The following is an 18904-nucleotide window of genomic DNA, read 5'->3' on the forward strand; positions in this document are numbered from 1 at the left end:
CCGTGGCCCAACATTTCAACTCCCCCTCCCACTCTGCCGAGGACATGGAGGTCCTGGGCCTCCTTCACTGCCGCTCCCTCACCACCAGAAGCCTGGAGGAAGAACGCCTCATCTTCCGCCTTGGAACACTTCAACCCCAGGGCATCAATATGGACTTCAACAGCTTCCTCATTTCCCCTTCCCCCACCTCATCCTAGTTTCAAACTTCCAGCTCAGTAACTGTCTCCTTGACTTGTCCGGACTTGTCCAACCTGCCTATCTTCTTTTCCACCTATCCACTCCACCCTCTCCTCCTTGACCTATCACCTTCATCTCCTCCCCCACTCACCCATTGTACTCTATGCTACTCTCTCCCCACCCCCACCTTCCTCTAGCTTATCTCTCCACACTTCAGGCTCACTGCCTTTATTCCTGATGAAGGGCTTTTGACCAAAACGTCGATTTCGCTACTCGTTGGATGCTGCCTGAACTGCTGTGCTCTTCCAGCACCACTAATCCAGTATTTGGTTTTCAGCATCTGCAGTCATTGTTTTTACCTCGTAAATGGAATACTGACATTGACAATTATTTATATTCTTGGTGATATGTGTTCCAATGAGTCACAAAGTTAAAGATCTAAGGTCTAATTTATAAGAAAGTCTACACCATAATACGCTGACTAAGAGAAATCATTTCCACAATAGATTCAGAACACAAATGAGAAAATGCTTGCTTTTGCTGACATCTAAATCGATATGGTACTGGCCTTCACAGAATACTGAGAGCCTTCTTCAAAAAAGACTCATTTGTTGGACTTCATGGATAAGCATCATCATTGCTCTTTCAAATGGAGCTGTCCATAGTTACATGATGTTGTGGCACTTTCTCCTTACACCAGCAGTGGAACGGGATTATTTGGATAAACAGCAAAGCATCTTGGGATGAATAACCAATGTTCACTTTTGTTTTTATCAGCATGTTATGCAGGATACAGCAAATATTTTGCAACATTCTGCATAACAACTATATTGCCCAAAGACCAATGATCCTATGTCAGAGCCACACTTTTTTAGCCCATAGCCAATATTTTACCCTTTAATAACCTCAACACTTTGCTTGTTAAGTTATCTGCATAATGTACTTGCCTACATAATTCTGTGAATCTACAGTTCTCATAAACTATTTAGATTACTATAGTAATGGGTCATACTCACCCCATTGCCCAAGCACCCAAGGACGGGTATCACCTTTTCTTGTGCAATGCATTGAAGGATTCTAGGTGCACCATAAAGACCTCCCATGCAGGAAGCTAATGATGAAATATACAGCCCTAATAACCAGAGGAATCCCACCAAGGCAACCTACAACACAAGAATAAGTTCATGCTATAGGTTAACTATATAATTATGCCAAGCATTTTCTGCATCTCTTTGAATGGAACTCCATTGTTAGACACATAATTTGCGCACAATTATATGCAAATAAATTTGAACATGCGGCAAAATTCAAAGACTAGTCTGTCCCACAATAAAGCATCATAAGAGCATTCAAGATTTTGATAAAGATGATTAATTGCCATTCCCTTTTCAAATATCATAGAGGCTTCAAGCTCTATCAATTTATATCCTAAAGTGCTCCATAGGAGCACTATAGAATGAAATTTGAAACTAATCCACAAAATGATATGTTGAACCAGGTGACCAATGGCTCAGTTAAAGAGAAGCATCCTTGTTGGACCCTTAAAGAAAACAAAAAGAGGTGAAGGAGGAGTGAGGTTTAGCGAGGCAATCCCAAAGCCAGTGGCAGAGGAAGTAGAAACCATTGTCATAATTGGAAGGGTAATTAAAATAAGCAATATTCAAAACTAAAACAAAGAACTATGGATGCTGGAAATCTGGCCAAGATTAGAGATATCTCAGAGGGTTGTAGAGCTGGAGAAGATCCCAAAGATTGGGAGGGAAAGGGACATGGATGGATTTATAAACATGAATCAAGATTGCAAGATCAACGTGCTCCCTAACCGAGAGTTAATGCAACTCAGCAAAATCTACAGCTCGGAATCAGGCAGAAGAGTTTGGATTACCTCAAATTTTAATGTGGGATGCTGGTCAGAGTGCATAAGAATAGTCCAAACGAGAGGCAAGAAAGGCGTAGATGAGGACTTCAGGAGCATAAAGCAGATTAGGACCAAAGTCAAAAACATTATGGAGATGGAAATAGGCAGCCTCACTAATGGTGCAGACACATGATTGGAAGTTCAACTCATGATCAAATATGGACTCAAGGTGTGGTTCAGCCTCAGGTAATAATGGGAAAGGCATAGAGTCAGTTGCTGGAGAATAAATTTTATAGCTGGAATTGGGGACAATGGTTTTAGTGTTCTTTCATGGATGAGTGTGCACTAGCAAGGCCAGCATTTATTGACTATGCCTAAATGCCTTTCAGATGGTGATTGTGAGCCAACGTCTTGAATAAGCGCAGTTCATCTTGAATAGATGCACTCACGATGCCATTCCAGATAGAATGCCAGATTTATGACCCAATGATATGAAAGGACCAGCGATATAGTTCCAGGAAGAATAGTGTGTGATTAGGATGGAAACTTCCAGAACGTGGCATTTCGAAGCAAACTCTGCCCTTGTCCTTCTGGGTGGTAGAGAATATAAGTTTGGAAATGCTATTTGATGTGGCTGGTGAGTTACTGCAGTGAATCTTTTAAGAGGTACACGTTGCTGCCACTGTATACAGCTTACCAAGTGAGTGAAGATTTAAGATAGTTGATTGCTTTTTCCTGGATAGTGTTGAGAGTAAATCTACATCAGACATGTGGGAGTATTTCAAATGGCAGTTGATAAGAGTTCATGAGCGGCACATTCCTGCGAGAATGAAGGATAGGTATGGCAAGTTATGTGAACATTGGATGACCAGGGATGTTATGGCCTTGGTCAGTTAGAAAAAGAAAGCATATGCAAGGTCTGAGAGGATAGGAACTGATGAAGCCCTTGATGTATATAAGGAAAGAACTTAAACAAGGAATTGGAAGGGCTGAAAGGGGCCATGAAAATTCATGAGCAAACAAGATTAAGGAGAATCCCAAGTTATAAAAAGCAAGAGGGTAGCCGGGAAAGGGTTGGCCCGCTCAAGGACAAAGTAGGGAAACTACGTGTGGAGCCAGAAGGGGTAGGTGAGGCCCTAAATGAATACTTTGTATTGGCATTCACCAAAGAGAAGGAATTGGTGGAGGATAATCTCAGGGAAGGGAGTGATGAGTTTCTAAGCCAAATTGCTATTAAAAAGGAAGAGATGTTGGCAGTCATAAAAAAGTACTAAAGTAGATAAGTCCCCGGAACCTGATGGGATCTATCTCAGATTATTGAGGGAAGCAAAAGAACAAATTGCTGGAGCATTGACACACATCTTTGTACCCTCTTTGGCCATAGGTGAGGTCTGGAGAATAGCCAATATTGTCCCATTGTTTAAGAGTAGCAAGGATAATCCTGCAAATTACAGCCCTGTAAGTCTCATGTCAGTGGTAGGGAAATTATTGGAAAAGATTCTCAGAGACAAGATCTATATGCATTTAGAAGCAAATGGACTTATTAGCAATAGACAGCTTGGTTTTGTGCAGGGGAGGTAATTCCTCACTTGATCGAGTTTTTTTGAGAAGGTGAAGAAGACATTTGGAATGGAGGATTGTGACTAGTGGATCAGTGCTGGGACCTCTGCTGTTTGTGGTCGAAATAAATGTAACTGGTCTAATAAGTAAGTTTGCAGATGATACAAATGGGGATGATTGGTGGAGTTATGAATAGTGGAGAAGATTGTCAGAGGTTACAGCAGGATATAGATCAGTTGGAGGCATGGCCAGAAAAATGGAAGATGGAGTTTAATCTGGACAGATGTGAGGTGATGTATTATGGAAGGTGAAGTACAGATGGAAATTATACAGTGAATGGCAGAACCCTTAGGAGTACGGACATGCAGAGGGATCTGGGTGTGCAGGTCCACAGTTCACTGAAGGTGGCAGTGCAGGTAGAAAAGGTATCAAATGAGGCCTATGGAATGCTTGTATTCATTGAAGGGGCATTGAGTAGAAGAATAGATGAGTTGTACTGTAGATTTACAGAATTTTAGTTTGGCCACATTTGGAGTATTGCTTACAGTTCTGGTCACCACACTACCAGAAGGATGTGAATGCTTTGGAAAGAGTACAGAAAAGGTTCACAGGATGTTGCCTGGAATGGAGAAGGAGACTGGTGGATAGACTAGATTTGTTTTCACTGCAACACAGGAGGTTGAAGGACGACCTGATAGATGTTTATAAGATTGTGAATGGCACAGAGTGGAAAGTATGAGTTTTTTTTCCCCAGGGTGAAGGGTTCAATTATGAGGGGACACGGGTTCAAGATGCAAGGGGAGAGTTTAAAAGAGATGTGGGAGGCATGTTTTTCACACAAAGGGTGGTGAGTGCCTAGAAAGCATTGCCAAAGGTGAGGGAAGCAGACACAAGAAGCACCTGGACGAATATATGATTAGGAAGGGAACAGAGGGATATGGATCCTGCAAGTGAAGACAGTTTTAGTACAGAAGGGCAAAATGTGTTAGTGCAGGCATGGAGGGCCAAAGGGGCCTGTCCCTGTGCTGTACTGTTCTTTGTTCTTTGAGTCAAAAAGTATGGCAGTGGAAAGGACAGTAGGCCAGGCAGCATCTGAAGAGCAGGAGAGTCAACATTTTGGGCATAAGCCCTTCATCAGGAATGTTCTTTGAGTGCTAATCGAACAAGGGAGTAAGAGTAGACCATCCAACTCCTCAGTTCCCTCGATATCATTAATTTCCAGAAATCTATCAATCATGATCTTGAACATATTCCATGACTGATTTTCCACAGTTGGAGCTTCACTCATTTAGTGAGTATAAAATATTCCAACTTACTCCTACCTTGTACCTTGCAGATCATGGACTGAATTTAGTGATTCAGTAGACCAGCTATTTGTTGCATCATTTCCAGCCTCTGACTTGCTATTGAAGTCACAGCATTTATCTGGCCTTGTAGATTTAGACATGTGTGGTGTTTCCAAATGTTATTGTGAAGAGGTAGTATTTTAAAGTGTATTGCAAAAGGAGTAAGAATAAAATGAGAAAAAAATGTTCACACAGTGAGTGGTTGGGGTCTGGAATGCACTACCTGAAAATGTGGTGGAGACAGGTTCAATTGATGCATTCAAAAGGTCTTTGGATAGTTATTTGCCTGGAAATAATGCGCAAGGATGTGAAGTAAAGGCAGGAGGTTGGTATTAGATAATGACACTCATTTGAATAGCCAGTGCAGGCATGATGGCCTCCTTCTGCACTGTAACAATTCTGTGATTCCATGATGTCGATGAGAAATAGGAAGGGAATTGCTCAAGTTAAAATTTAAACTTACTGCAGTCTGGAACAAAAACAGAAATTGCTGGAAAAACTCAAAAGGTCTGGCAGCAGACCCTTCCTCAGAACTGGACCCAAAATGTTAAGTCTGATTTCTCTCCATAGATGTTGCCAGAGCTACTGAGCTTTCCCAGCAATTTATGTTTCTGTTTCTGATTTTCAGCATTCACCGACTTTCAGTTTTTATTTAGGAGATTGTATAAGTAGAAGAATTAGGTAAGAGAACTGGGTTCTGCCAGAGTCTAGGACGGAAGCAAAAATGTGTTGGTGGCAGCAGTGCTGACATCAAATTTACAACACGAAGCTAAATTCAGAAAGATGGAAGGCAACAGTGAGAATGAACCAGGATGCAGAAATAAGATACAGCTGCAGTGGAACTAGGAGCTATGGATTGGATGAGTTTGCATTATCAGCTCAGTCTATTAAAGACAACAAAATAGATTAGCATCACATAATATTAAGGTGGAGGTTCAGTGATAAGAATTAAGCCACAAAATTAAATGCTAAATTTAGTATGACAAAAATAGCATCATTAAAAGTAAATCAATGTTGAAAATGGCATGCCGGAAAAATAATGAATTGGTCAACAGTCAAAATGAAATGCTACAGGATATGAAGTATTACATTTAAACAATTTTTATCATATGCAAGATCATTGACACATTTTAGATCCTGCTGACTTGAATAAACAAATTGAGAGCAGACAAATGTAGAGGTTATTTAATACCTAAATACGACCAAAACATTAAAATGTTAAAGGATATTGGTTACTAAAATCAAATGTACTTGACAACAGAAACTAACATTTGTTTTACCCTCAGGTCTACAATTTTATTTTGTGTAAGCCTCTTTGATGATTGTTATCATTTATTGCTGACCATGACTTGACTCTCATCAAGCTCTATTCATCCAGCTTGCTGGCTCATGTGACTCCCAGATTAGTAGCATCTCAAATTTTTAAATTCTCTGAAAATAATCCTTCCGTGCCCCGATTTCTCCATAACTCTATAATTTCTTCCGAATCCAAGGACCTCCAAGATATATTATATCCTTAATTTCAGTCTCTTAACTATTCCTGATTTTAATGACGCCACAATTGATGTCTTCGCCTTCAATTCCAAAGGCCCTTAACGATCGAATTCCTTCCCAAGACCTCTCTGCAACTTTACCTGGCTTACTTTCTTTAAGATGTTCCTGAATTCAAAATTCTTTGACCAAAGTTTTGGTCTAATATTCTGATATTCCCAATGTTGCCTGATGTAGCTTGGTGTCAAGTTTTGCCTTAAAAGTTTTCTGTAAATAGTACAGCTCTTATAACATCAAATGCAAGATGTTATTGCTTTTAATGGTATAAGGATATAGTATGGACTTCACAAGCATTTCTGCCATTGCCTTAGGAAGTTGTACTGACTAGATATTACATTAGAGATTGAAGGGACCTAGTGGAAGCAAGTTTATGCCTGCACAATTAAATATTTAGATAAAACCTTGTTCGTTTTGTAATATTAACATGGTGAATTGAACCATCTAGAATACTAAGGAAATTGACCACATAATAAAATATTGGACAGCTCTGAAAATCTTTTCATTCACACTGAAATGAGGAAACAGTAGCCTGTAACAGCTTAAGAAATTGCTTCACAGAATCTTGCTTTAAGAACGTATTTCAATATTTGCATCACTATGGTAAAATTACATTAATCAGTTCAGGTTTCATATGAAAATTCCTGAAGCAGGAAACTTAGATTAATTTAAACAACACAGATACTTGCCTTTTCAGCTATCATGAAATCATATCTGAGTGCCTCCCTTGTACACACAGCTCCCAGCAAGAAAACAAACACCAAATACAGGAACCACCTGCAACGTAACAACATGGTATACAAATTACTTATTTTACATTTCAGCCCCTTAATTAAGTTGTATTTATTAAAAAAAAACAAGTTATAATAGAAGTAACATGTCATGGTTTAGCAGTACAGAACTTGAGCATTTATGAAAAAGACACATTTTGTCCAAGCTGTTTGTAGTTTACACATTGGGATATTTCAAAAGAATACAAATTCAAGGGGAAAGCTAAACAAAATTCATATTGTAGGAGAGGAAAATGTTGATTGATTGGAAAAAAGCTTTGATTGGTGGAGGTGTTGCCATACTGAATGCATCAATTAACACTGATTGACAGTTAATAGCCAGGCTTTGATAATTTTAATCCAGGCAGGTTGACTCTCCTTGGTCAGGAGATTGCCATGAGAAATGAACCAGCAGATAGCTGTCATCTATTCTGTTAAGTTGATACCAGCGCCAGTGTGTACCTTCCTTCTGTCTGCAAAGAACAGGGCCTTGTGCATTAATGTATATAGCTCACAGAACCCTGATAAGATTAGATTAGATTAGATTCTTACAGTGTGGAAACAGGCCTTTCGGCCCAACAAGTCCACACTGACCCGCCGAAGCGAACCCACCCAGACCCATTCCACTACATTTACCCTTGTACCTAACACTACGGGCAATTTAGCATGGTCAATTCACCTAACCTGCACATTTTTGGATTGTGGGAGGAAACCGGAGCACCCGGAGGAAACCCACACAGACACGAGGAGAATGTGCAAACTTCACATAGTCACTCACCTGAGGCGGGAACATGCAACACTGTGAGCCTGACTGACAATCCTAATTCCTAAACCTAAATTGGTTGTCAGCATAATTCTTTGAACTTTCAGGATGTTGTTGCCCAATTGTAGAATCATATCTAATGTTAGTCACTGTGCTGAGATTTTTGCAGCCGCAGTTTGTTCAGGTACAGTTAGTATCTTGCTTGTTGTGAATAGCTGAAGGGGCACACTGTTTGATATGATCCAGCAGTCTTTGGGCTGAATGATCTACATACATGAACTACACCAACATTGAAATTCATATACAACATTACTCATTTGTGTAATAGGTGGTCTATATTGTTCGGCTAGAGAGCCACATCCTGTTCAAATACCTTGCTACTGCATGGTAAGAACCGGAACAAGCTAACTTTGCCTGTTGCTCAAACTGTCAAAATACTTTATACTTCTAGACTAATTTGAGATAGACCGGGTATTTCTCAGGACCAACAGTGACCACTTTAGAGTCCTCCATGAGTTTACATGATATACAGTAAGAAAGGATTTAAAATCAGGGTAGCCATTATCCTGCAGGAAAGCTTCGATGTACCCTGTTTCAACCTCAAGTTTTACCAGTATACAAATGGCTCAGGCCCTATTTATAATGTTTCTAATAAAGCGAAGTGATCCATTTACATTGCTTCAACAGATGATCACACCAAAACCATTTAAAATACACCCACACTATAAACGCAGTTAATGATGCCAATAAACACATAATAAATCTCTTTGACCACATACTAACTAAAGATGAGGAGTTTGTCCTTTCATTTGGTTTCAATTTTGGTGTGCCTTCACTCCATATCAAACAGTAAGAGTTTGAACGCTGCCTAGATATCCCTCCGCTAACCAGTGTTCACTGAAAACAGCAATTTTTTGTCTAGCAATCTAGCATGTGCATATTGCAGGATTCCAAATAACTTGTCTAATTCTGACATGAAACTGGAATGTCTGGCAGATTGTAATGTCTCAAACCCAATATGGACCTATATATCTAAACAAACTGTTATGGTCACCCATGACATGCATGAGGAGATCAACAAAATTAACACCATTCTAAACGACATATCCAAATTTGTATCCATTAGACTAGCTGCTCAACAGACCAGACAGCCTTACTCAAAAGCAAAATCAAAAAGTTTATGGACTTGAATAAGGGCACTCAGCTGCTGGGTAACTAATACGATAGGGTTTTTCCTCAGGAATCACTGTGGCTGTCTGAGTTCAGATTGCCCAAAACACACAAAAAAAAGATGCCTTTTTATGCTTTATCTTTTCTCTGCTTTTTCTACACAACATGAACTAGCCTAATGGTCAAGTGAATGGCTACAACTAGCTTTGAGCAAGTTCTCCATTCACAGTGCAAGATTGCTTCGTATCTGCAAAGTATACGCAGGACTTGCATATTGATAGCAATGCAGTACCAATGCTCTTATTTAGCTCCACTAGTCTATTCACCAATGTACCACTCAATGAAGCCATAGACATGCCCATCTCAGCATCATGACAATCTAAACCTGTTACCACAATATGAATCAGTCTTCACTGAAATAATGAACTCAGCAATTCACACAGTTGAGTTCAGATTTAACAACACTATATATATCCAAATAGATAGCATTGTTCACCATGGGATGCCCACTAGTCCAGCAAACATTCTTGTTCAGTCCCCTGAGAAATGTGTATTCAATGCAATGACACCTAATCTCTTATCCTTTGCATATTTCTGATAAGTGGATGATATATTTGCTACATTTGATTCTGCAGCAGTATATAAGAATTTCCTCCGGTCAGGCTCAAATTAGTGCATGAAATGGAGCAATTGAATAAGATCCCTTTCCTCAAAGTCCTAGTTGAGAAATCAGCTGGAGCACAGGGCCTCTACTACTGTCTATGTACCACAAACTTTACTGGTCAGTGTAACACAGTGGATTCTTACAGTTTCATGTTCTACGATTGACAATGTAAATAGGGCCTGAACCACTTGTTCACCTGTCAAGATTGATACTGAAATAGAGCACTTCAAAGATATCATCCAGGATGATGGCTACCCTAATCTGACCATTTCCCATTTTATAGCACACAAGCTTATGTAAAGCTCAGAAGTTAGTTACTTTTGGTCCTGAGAAGTGGTTAATCTATCTCAGATTAGCCTGGAGGGTAAAATGTCTCAAACATCTGAGCTAGCTATTTAATACCGTAACAACCAGCAGTTACAGGATGCAACAGTCAAGCCAAAAATACATTCTGCCTATCGCACAAATAAGTAATGCTGTGCATGAGTTTCATTCCCAATCTAAGTTCCCTCCAATTTTTTTTCTTTATTTGAGCGGATCGCCATTGTCCATGTATGTCCTGACTTCTGAAACCTGGAGTCAATGCCGATTGTTATGCACGGACTTTTGGAGTGGCAACACAACTATGCATCTTCGAGGGAACTATTGCTTCTTGTGTGGTGCCAGGTATGTAAGTTGTACATTCCAAAGTCTGGTGGATTCTATCAAATAGCATTGCCCCTTCAATCATTTGCAAAAAGCTAATTACTGACCATATTCAAGCAGCCTACATCTGCAAAGATCACAACACAATATTGAATATTAGATGTTATCCTGCACTTGGACAACATTTGTTGGATAATCCTGAATGCACAAGGAATTACTCTGACAACCAATTTAGAATTCTAAGTCATACAGTCACAGAGCTGTACAGCATGGAAAAAAACCCTTCAGCCCAATTCATCCATGCTGACCAGATATCCTCAATTAATCTCTCCCCATTTTCCAGTATTTGGCTCATATCCCTCTAAACCCTTCCTATTCATATACCCATCCAGATGCCTGTTAAATGTTGTAATTGTACCAGCCTCCACTACCTCCTCTGACAGCTGGTTCCATACACGCACCACCCTCTGTGTGAGAAAGTTGCCCCATAGATCACTTTTAACTCTTTCCTCTCTCATCTTAAACCTATGCCCTCCAGATTTGGTCTGGAGGAAAAGAAAATATGTGGAAGGAAAGCAGAGTCAAGTCAACCTTACATTGTAACATACTTGCATGTACTGTAAGATACATCTATTAGTACATAGGGCCTCGATCTTTGTAGACAGAAAAAACAGATGCACACATTGCTCCTGTTTCAACTGAACAAAATTGATGAGTTATTTGCTGGTTCATTTCTCAGGACAATGCTCTGACCAGAGTCAAGCTACCTGCTTTAAAATTTGAGTAAACCTGGTTATTAACTGTCAAATCAGCATCAATACAAGCATTTTCCATGGCAACTCCTCTACCAGGGTGCACTTTATAACCAATCTACACTCTCTTGTTATGCACTTTAAATGGAAGCTTTGCCCTTCAATTTGTATTGTTGCAAAATGTCCCGAGTGCAAAATGAAACGTTTCAACAAACATGTCTTTCTCGAAGTGCTATTTTGTTGAAAATTGAATTGAACACATGAACTTAATGCATTTAGGTGTTCATTTTATGATGATTAAATAATTAAGCATTTAATTGATAATATGTCTTGACTTGTACTTTTCTGTAACCATTCTATTGTTGGTGGTTTGCAGAAATCAGAACTATTGCTGAAAAGACCAAGCTGATTGAAAGCTGAAAGAGTCCTTATGTGTTTAAAGCTTTTTTAAAAATAAGAATATAACCTTCTATGTGCTTTTTCCAAGAGGTACTGAAGAGTTTGAGAAAGGCTAATGTTATTTTTGTGTTTGTGTGCGCACGTGCGTGTGTACAACACTGCATGTGCCAACATGTGTGCATTAACATTTGTGTACTTATGGATGGAAATGAAACATGAATATAGAAAATGCGAAGACTAGGCAATTCAGTCCTTTCAGCCTGCTCACCATCCAATATGATCATGACCGATCATTCAACCATTCCCATGTTCTCCTCAGACCCTTTGATTCCTTTAGCCCCATAAACTATATGAAACTCCTTCTTGAAAGCATTCAATGTTTTGGCCTCAACTATTTGCTGTGGCAGAGAATTCCACAGACTCACCATTCTCTGTGAAGAAATCTCTCCGCATCTTAGTCCTAAATGACCACATCATACCCTTGGATTGTAATCCCTGGTTCTGAACTCCCTGGTCAATAGGAATACACTCCCTGTCTAGTCCAATTAGAATTTTATAGGTTTCTATGAGACTCCCCCTGATTTTTCTGCTTTCTCTTTTAAAATATATTTGAATCGATTTCCTTTATATATATTTCTGATACAGAGGTCATACAGCTCAGTTGTCTAGAAAGCTGGTTTGTGGCATTGCATGATGCCAAGAGTGTGGGTTCAATTCGCACACTTGCAGAGGTTAGCATGAAGGACTCTTCTTCTCAACCTCTGCTCTTGCCTGAGGTGAGAAGAAGAGTCACCACCAGACATCTCTCTCTAATGGGACAGCAGGACTATAGCGACTTTATTATATATTTAAAGGAGCATTATATTTAACATACACTTTCATAATTTTTTGACACCTTAAATGCCAGTTTCCTTTGAATTTTAATTTGCCTCATCCTTTTAATCTCCACAACGAATAGTTTTACAATTTCACCAAGCTGCTCTGTACTTACCAATTCTGAATTAACGAACATTTATTCAACCAAACTGAGCTAGATAATTTGAGTGCTGCTGGGATCACAAACATTTAACACTGCATCAGGCAGCACGGTGGCTCAGTGGTTAGTGCTGCAGCTTCACAATACTGGGGACCCAGGTTCAATTCCAGGCTCAGGTGAAGTGCTGGTGGAGTTTGCACATTCTCCCTGTTTTTGCGTGGACTTCCTCTACGTGCTCTGGTTTCCTCCCAAAGTCCAAAGATTTGGAGGTTAGGTGGATTGGCCATGTGAGGTGCATGGTTGAAGAGACTGGGTGGGTTTGGGAGGGATGCTCTTCAGAGGGTCGGTGTGGACGCGTTTGGCTAAATGGCCTGTTTCCACATTGTAGAGATTCTATGAGTACTGATTTATAGCATAGATGATAACCAGGATGAAGATATTCACCTCAAGCACAGTTTATTTTGAAATCAGAATATGTTAAAGAATAAGAAATCCTTCCAATGAAACATCAATAGATAGTGATCAATATATATAGTAAGCCTCCCCCACCCACTGCAACCCTCTTAAATTAAAACCTTTTATATTGTTTCATTTTACTATTGGTTATTTAGTGAATCTAATTGAATTTATTGTCACGTGTACAGAGGCATAGTGAAAAGCTTTTTCTTGTGAGCAATACAGGCAGATCAAAGAGTTAAGTAGCATAGATAAGTAAATAATAGGTAAACAGCAGCAAAAACAAAAACACAGGCTCAGTGGTTAGCGCTGCTGCCTCACAGCATCAGGGAACCAGGTTCAATTCCAGCCTTGGGCGAAGCTCTGTGTAGAGTTTTCACATTCTCAGCTAAGAGTTTCTGAGTCCATTCAGTATTCTAACACCAGGAGGGAAGAAACTATCTCAAAACTGACTGGTGCATGTTTTCAGGTTTCTGTACCTTCTACCTGATAGCAGAGGTTGTAGAAAAACATTGCCAGGGTGGGATGGATCTTTGAGAATGCTGGCGGCCTTTCCTTGACAACGGGTCTGGTAGATAGATTTTATAGATGGGAGGTTGGCCTTTGTGATTGTCTGGACCGAGTTCACCACTCTCTGTAACCGTCTCCAATCTTGAATGGTACAGTTGCCATACCAGGTAGTGATACATCCAGACAGAATGCTCTCGATGGCCACCTATAAAGGTTGGCAAGGGTATTCGCTGTCATGCCATATTTCCTCAGCTGCCTGAGGAAGAAGAGACGTTGTTGGGCCTTTGTAACCAGTGCATCCACATGAAGAGTCCAAGAAAGCTTGTTGTGGGGATAACCAGGAGCTTGATACTGTCCATTCATTCCACTTCTGTGCTGTGAATGTGCAGGGGGGCACGAGTAACATCTTGCCAAAAGTCAATAATGAGTTCCTTGGTTTTGCTAGCATTGAGAGTTAGTTTGTTCTCAGTGCACCATTTTTCCAGGTCATCCACCTCCCGTCTGTAGTCCATTTCGTAGCCATCTGGGATTCGACCAACTATGGTAGTGTCTCCAGTGCACTTGTAAATGACATTAGTCTGGTATTTGGCAACACAGTCATGGGTATACAGTGAGTACAGTAGGGGGCTGAGTACACACCCCCTTGTGGGGGGGAGGGGGGGCAGTGTTGAGTGTTAGTGAGGATGAAATATTGTCCCCAATCTTCACTGATTGTGGCCTGTGGGTCAGGAAACTGTGGATTCAGTTGCAGAGAGTGGGGCTTAGTCCAAGATCACTAAGTTTAGTAATCAGTCTCAAGGGGATAATAGTGTTGAAGGCTGAACTGTAGTCATTGAGTAGGATTCTTGCGTAGCTGGTCTTGGTGTCAAGATGTTTAGATTAGATTACATTACAGTATGGAAACAGGCCCTTCGGCCCAAAAAGTCCACACTGACCCGCCGAAGCGCAACCCACCCATACCCATACATTTACCCCTTACCTAACACTACGGGCAATTTAGCGTGGCCAATTTACCTGACCTGCACATCTTTGGACTTTGGGAGGAAACCGGAGCACCCGGAGGAAACCCATGCTGACACGGGGAGAACGTGCAAACTCCACACAGTCAGTCGCCTGAGGCGGGAATTGAACCCGGGTCTCTGGCACTGTGAGGCAGCAGTGCTAACCACTATGCCACCGTGCTGCCCACCGTGCCCAGGGAGGACTGAAGAGCAAGTGATATGCTATCTGACGTGAATCTGTTGGTCCAATAGGCAGATTGGTGAGAGTCTGGAGTTGATTAATGGCCATGCTAAATTGCCCGTAGTGTTAGGTGCAGGGGTAAACGTAGGGGAATGGGTCTGGGTGGGTGCACTTTGGCTGGTCGATGTGGACTTGTTGGGCCGAAGGGCCTGAGGCACTGGGATGATGTTGGCCCACTTGAAACAGGTAGGGACAGTAGCCTGCTGCAGGGAGAGGTTGAAGATGTCAGAGAAGACCTCTTCCAGTTGATCTGCACATGCTCTGAGTGCACAGCCTCGTACTCAGTCTGGTCCCATCACTTTCCTTGGATTCACACGAAGAAAAACTGATCTGACCTCTGATGCAGGGACTGTTGGGATAGGTTCGGAAGGACTTATTGGGATAGATGTTACCTATCTGAAGAAATCTGTGCAAAGCCAGCATAGAAAGTGTTGAGATGATCTGGGAGGGATGTGTCATTGTCTGCTATCTTGCACTGTCTCTTTTTAGAACCTGTGATATCATTCAGTCCTTGCCATAGCCGTCGGGTGTCTGGATCTCTAGTTTGGATCGGTATTGGTTCTTGGCTGTCTTAATGGCTCCGTGAAAGTCATACTTGGGTTCCTTTTATTTGAGTGGGTCTCTTGATCTGAAGGCCTTCCGCCTGTTTTTTTTTAGCAAGTTCTGTATGTCCTGGTTCATCTAAGGATTTCGTGTGGGGGAACACCCAGATTGACTTCCTTGGTATGCAGTCCTCCACACACTTGCTGATAAAGTCCGAGACTGTATTGGCGTTCTCGTCCAAGGTACTGTTTGAACATGGCCCAATCAGCTGATTCCAGACAGCACCAGAGTTGCTTCTCTGCCTAATCCGACCGGTACTGGACCTGTATCCGTGAGAGGGTCTCCTGCTTGAACTCTTGCCTGTAAACCGGTGGAACAAACACGGCATTGTGGTCAGAGTTCCCGAAATGAGGGCGGGGGATGGAGCGGTAGGCATCTTTCACAGTGGACTCTTAATATAGTAGGCTTGTTTAAAAGTGGTTTTGTGTCATTTGAAGGAGCACCATGAGATCCAGTAAGAATTATTTTGGAGTGGTCTCTTTTGCTTGACTCCAGTCTTTCCTGCTCTCTGACTCTATCCTGCAGCAACTTTCTGGTACATGCTTTATCCCTGGCCTGTAAGTTGAAACTGCTTCTGCTGCCTCATGCCACTCACAGTGAGAGTTCAAGAGGGAAACAATTGTCTGTCGGAGAGTTGGGAGGTTGGAGTGTGAGAGCGGCAGAGGTTTGGCGGTGAAAGGGTGTTTTAGGGAATGGGAGAATCTGTGAATTTTGAAAGTCAGCAGCAAGAGATTGAGTTAGTGTACAGGTGAGCCTGAGAGCTCACTGGTTGCTAATGAGAGGAAGAACAAGGGAACAGCAAACCTCAATTCTTAAAAAAAGAGGTTCAGGGAGAGGAGCATGTAGCGATGGGGAGTTTCAAGAAGCAGCATGAGTTGGGAGCAGAAGGAAAGCAAAAGTTAGCATACTACTTCTTCATTTAGACATGTAGCAGCACTACATAATAAAAGACACATTTTGTCAAATCTTTTCATTGTCACTTGTCAAGCCAATTCACCCAAAGTACCAATTTGGAGGGAAAACAACATTTTATGCTGTACGAGAGGAAAGTGTTGACTAGTTGACAAGTGGAATTTAATTGGTAGAGATATTGTCATGAAGAGTGCTCTGATAGATGTCCCTTTTACATCCTGTTTTACCTAAGATCAATTCTACACAACGTGAATCAACAAAGCGGTTGTACAACTTGCTACAACCAAATTTGAGTACGTTTTCTACATGTACAGGGAGGGACTTAGTGATATCTTTGAAGACCATATAGAACTATTTACTAGTGCAAGCTAACATACCAACAGCAATCCTCAGCATGACTGCCTCAGCTCTATACAAGGTATATGGACTCTGATTGCCAAAGGAGAAATGATTACAATATATATGGATGAAGTTAGATTTGATTAGTACAAATGTTGCTGACCTTCAAAAATAAGTGTGCAAGCTCAGAATACCCATCTCTGACAGAAACACTTATTGATTTTAATATCATGTTTATTTTGGAAAGTTTGTGATGGTGTGAATCCAGCACTGACTGCAAACTGCAATTCAGTGGACTCCATATTAAATCCCATATTCCATTCACAGTTGAGGTTTGGTTAAGAGACACAATTGCACACGAATGCTTTCCCATCCACCAAGACCTAATGTTAGTCCAATTTTGGGTGTTATGAAGCATAAATAGCAATGCAAGAACACACAAATGTTCCTTTTGCTTACTGACATTTGTTTTTAATTAATCTTGTTTATTAATCTAAAAGCAGTCTTATGTTTTGAGACCTGAGTTTTAACTGAAAGCCTTTAAAATTTCCACTAGAGATTATGTTTGAATTTTTAGAATTTTGTAGCCCCTACTAGAAAATATGTTGTTTTATTTTGAATACAAGTTTGTACAACTTTGGGATGCAACTACAGACAATGCAAAGAGAATTGTGTTCTGTGGAGCCCACTGGAGCAGGCAAGATGGCAGGCATCATACTCAAGTAAGAACTGAGCAAAAAAGCAGCATGTCAGGCACCCAATGACAGAAACATTGAGAGCAATTAGCTCAGCATCAAGGAGCCAGCAATTGGGAAAGTCACCCATTAGTCACTATCGTGCTGAATCACACATAAATGAATTTCAATGAGATTTATTCTTGCCTCGACTTGTTAGAGAGATTGATACATGCCTCTCATGCCTTCAGTTACTAGTCCAGTGTTAAAGCATGACATGTATGTGTCTTCCATGATCCACTGAGAGATTCCTTTGTGCTCTGAGGAGACTGAGTCACAGGCACTGCTTTGAACTTAAGACATTTTCTCGATGGAAGAAAGCTGCTGACTGATGCTTTTAGGGCAGAGTCTCAGGCAAGAAATTGAGAATCCAAAGTATTGGGTCTAAAAGTTAAAAGTACAGGCAACATCCACTCCATCCTTTGAAACTAAAAGGGATTTGCCAGCTAGACTGTGCGTCTCAAATTTGCTGAACCTGTTGATGTCACAGGATCATTTTAATGCAATGGCGAAAGAATGTTCTCATTAAATTTTGGAATGCATATTTCCAATTTTAACGTAGGTTGGCTGCCCTTATATATGATGACAGCCCTTGCCCATCAGATGACATCTGAGCTACCCCTACCACATGATCCAGCAACTAGCCCATGTCACCTACATTCCTGAGGTCTCTGCCATGTACGCTGATTGGGAATCTGGCATGAATACTTGGCAATGATTTCTAGACTTGCTGCAGGTATCACGATGAAATATTTGATGAACCTGATTCTAATAGTAGCTGCGATCAACAAATGATTCTGAGAAAACGAATTGGCTTGTCAAACCAGAAATTCTTCATATCTGAGCAAGTGCTCTAGCCACTCTGGATTAAAAACAATTACAGTAATTTGTGTTTGGGTATTTGCCTAAAAGGTGATGTATTTCAATCAACATCATCAACCAATGTTTTTATTGCCTTAATAATCTTTCTGGACCGATAAGAGCTTTCTTTGGAGAAAAAAATGGAGGCCTGGCAAACACAGAGAGCTCTGTCATGATGTACCAGACAATCCCCTATTTGATGCTGCTGTATGCATGCAGTCTTTCTCAGCAAGTCACAAGATTCTAACTACACTCTGCTCAGCATTATGGAATCTGCTAACATTGGCTGGAATATTCCATCAGTTTCCGAGAAATGTTGACAACTTGGAGGTCAAATTTGCTAAACATTATTGATTTTGGTTCTCAGCAGGCAGAGAGGCATAAGCACTGTCACATTATCTATGGCATATAACCCTAAAGTTGTATATTTACATTTTTGGCCATGAAGAGGCACCTTCACAAGCAGATTTGCAAAGTTTGATCAGGTACATAAGTGCATATGAAGTACGTAGGAACATATTGACCAAGATTTAGTTCAAAACAGGCACTTAGCTTGCTTACTTGTGATTTGGAGATGCCAGTGTTGGACTGGGAGGTACAAAGATGAACATCACACAAC

At 40.8% G+C, this 18904-nt stretch overlaps 1 protein-coding gene across 6 annotated transcripts in view; it reads right to left on the reverse strand.

Moving 5' to 3' along the window:
- slc12a8 (solute carrier family 12 member 8) overlaps positions 1-18904 on the reverse strand; it is a 148250-nt gene that overhangs the window by 37344 nt on the left and 92002 nt on the right. For all 6 annotated transcript variants that reach the window (XM_072579578.1, XM_072579577.1, XM_072579576.1 and 3 more), the window contains 2 exons: positions 7179-7266; positions 1194-1340 (listed from right to left, as the gene is read on the reverse strand). In XM_072579578.1, coding sequence (XP_072435679.1) covers positions 1194-1340; positions 7179-7266 — 235 coding nt within the window. The remainder of the gene's footprint in view (positions 1-1193; positions 1341-7178; positions 7267-18904) is intronic.

Source organism: Chiloscyllium punctatum, chromosome 10 (genome assembly GCF_047496795.1).
Source record: "Chiloscyllium punctatum isolate Juve2018m chromosome 10, sChiPun1.3, whole genome shotgun sequence".
NCBI lineage: Eukaryota > Metazoa > Chordata > Chondrichthyes > Orectolobiformes > Hemiscylliidae > Chiloscyllium > Chiloscyllium punctatum.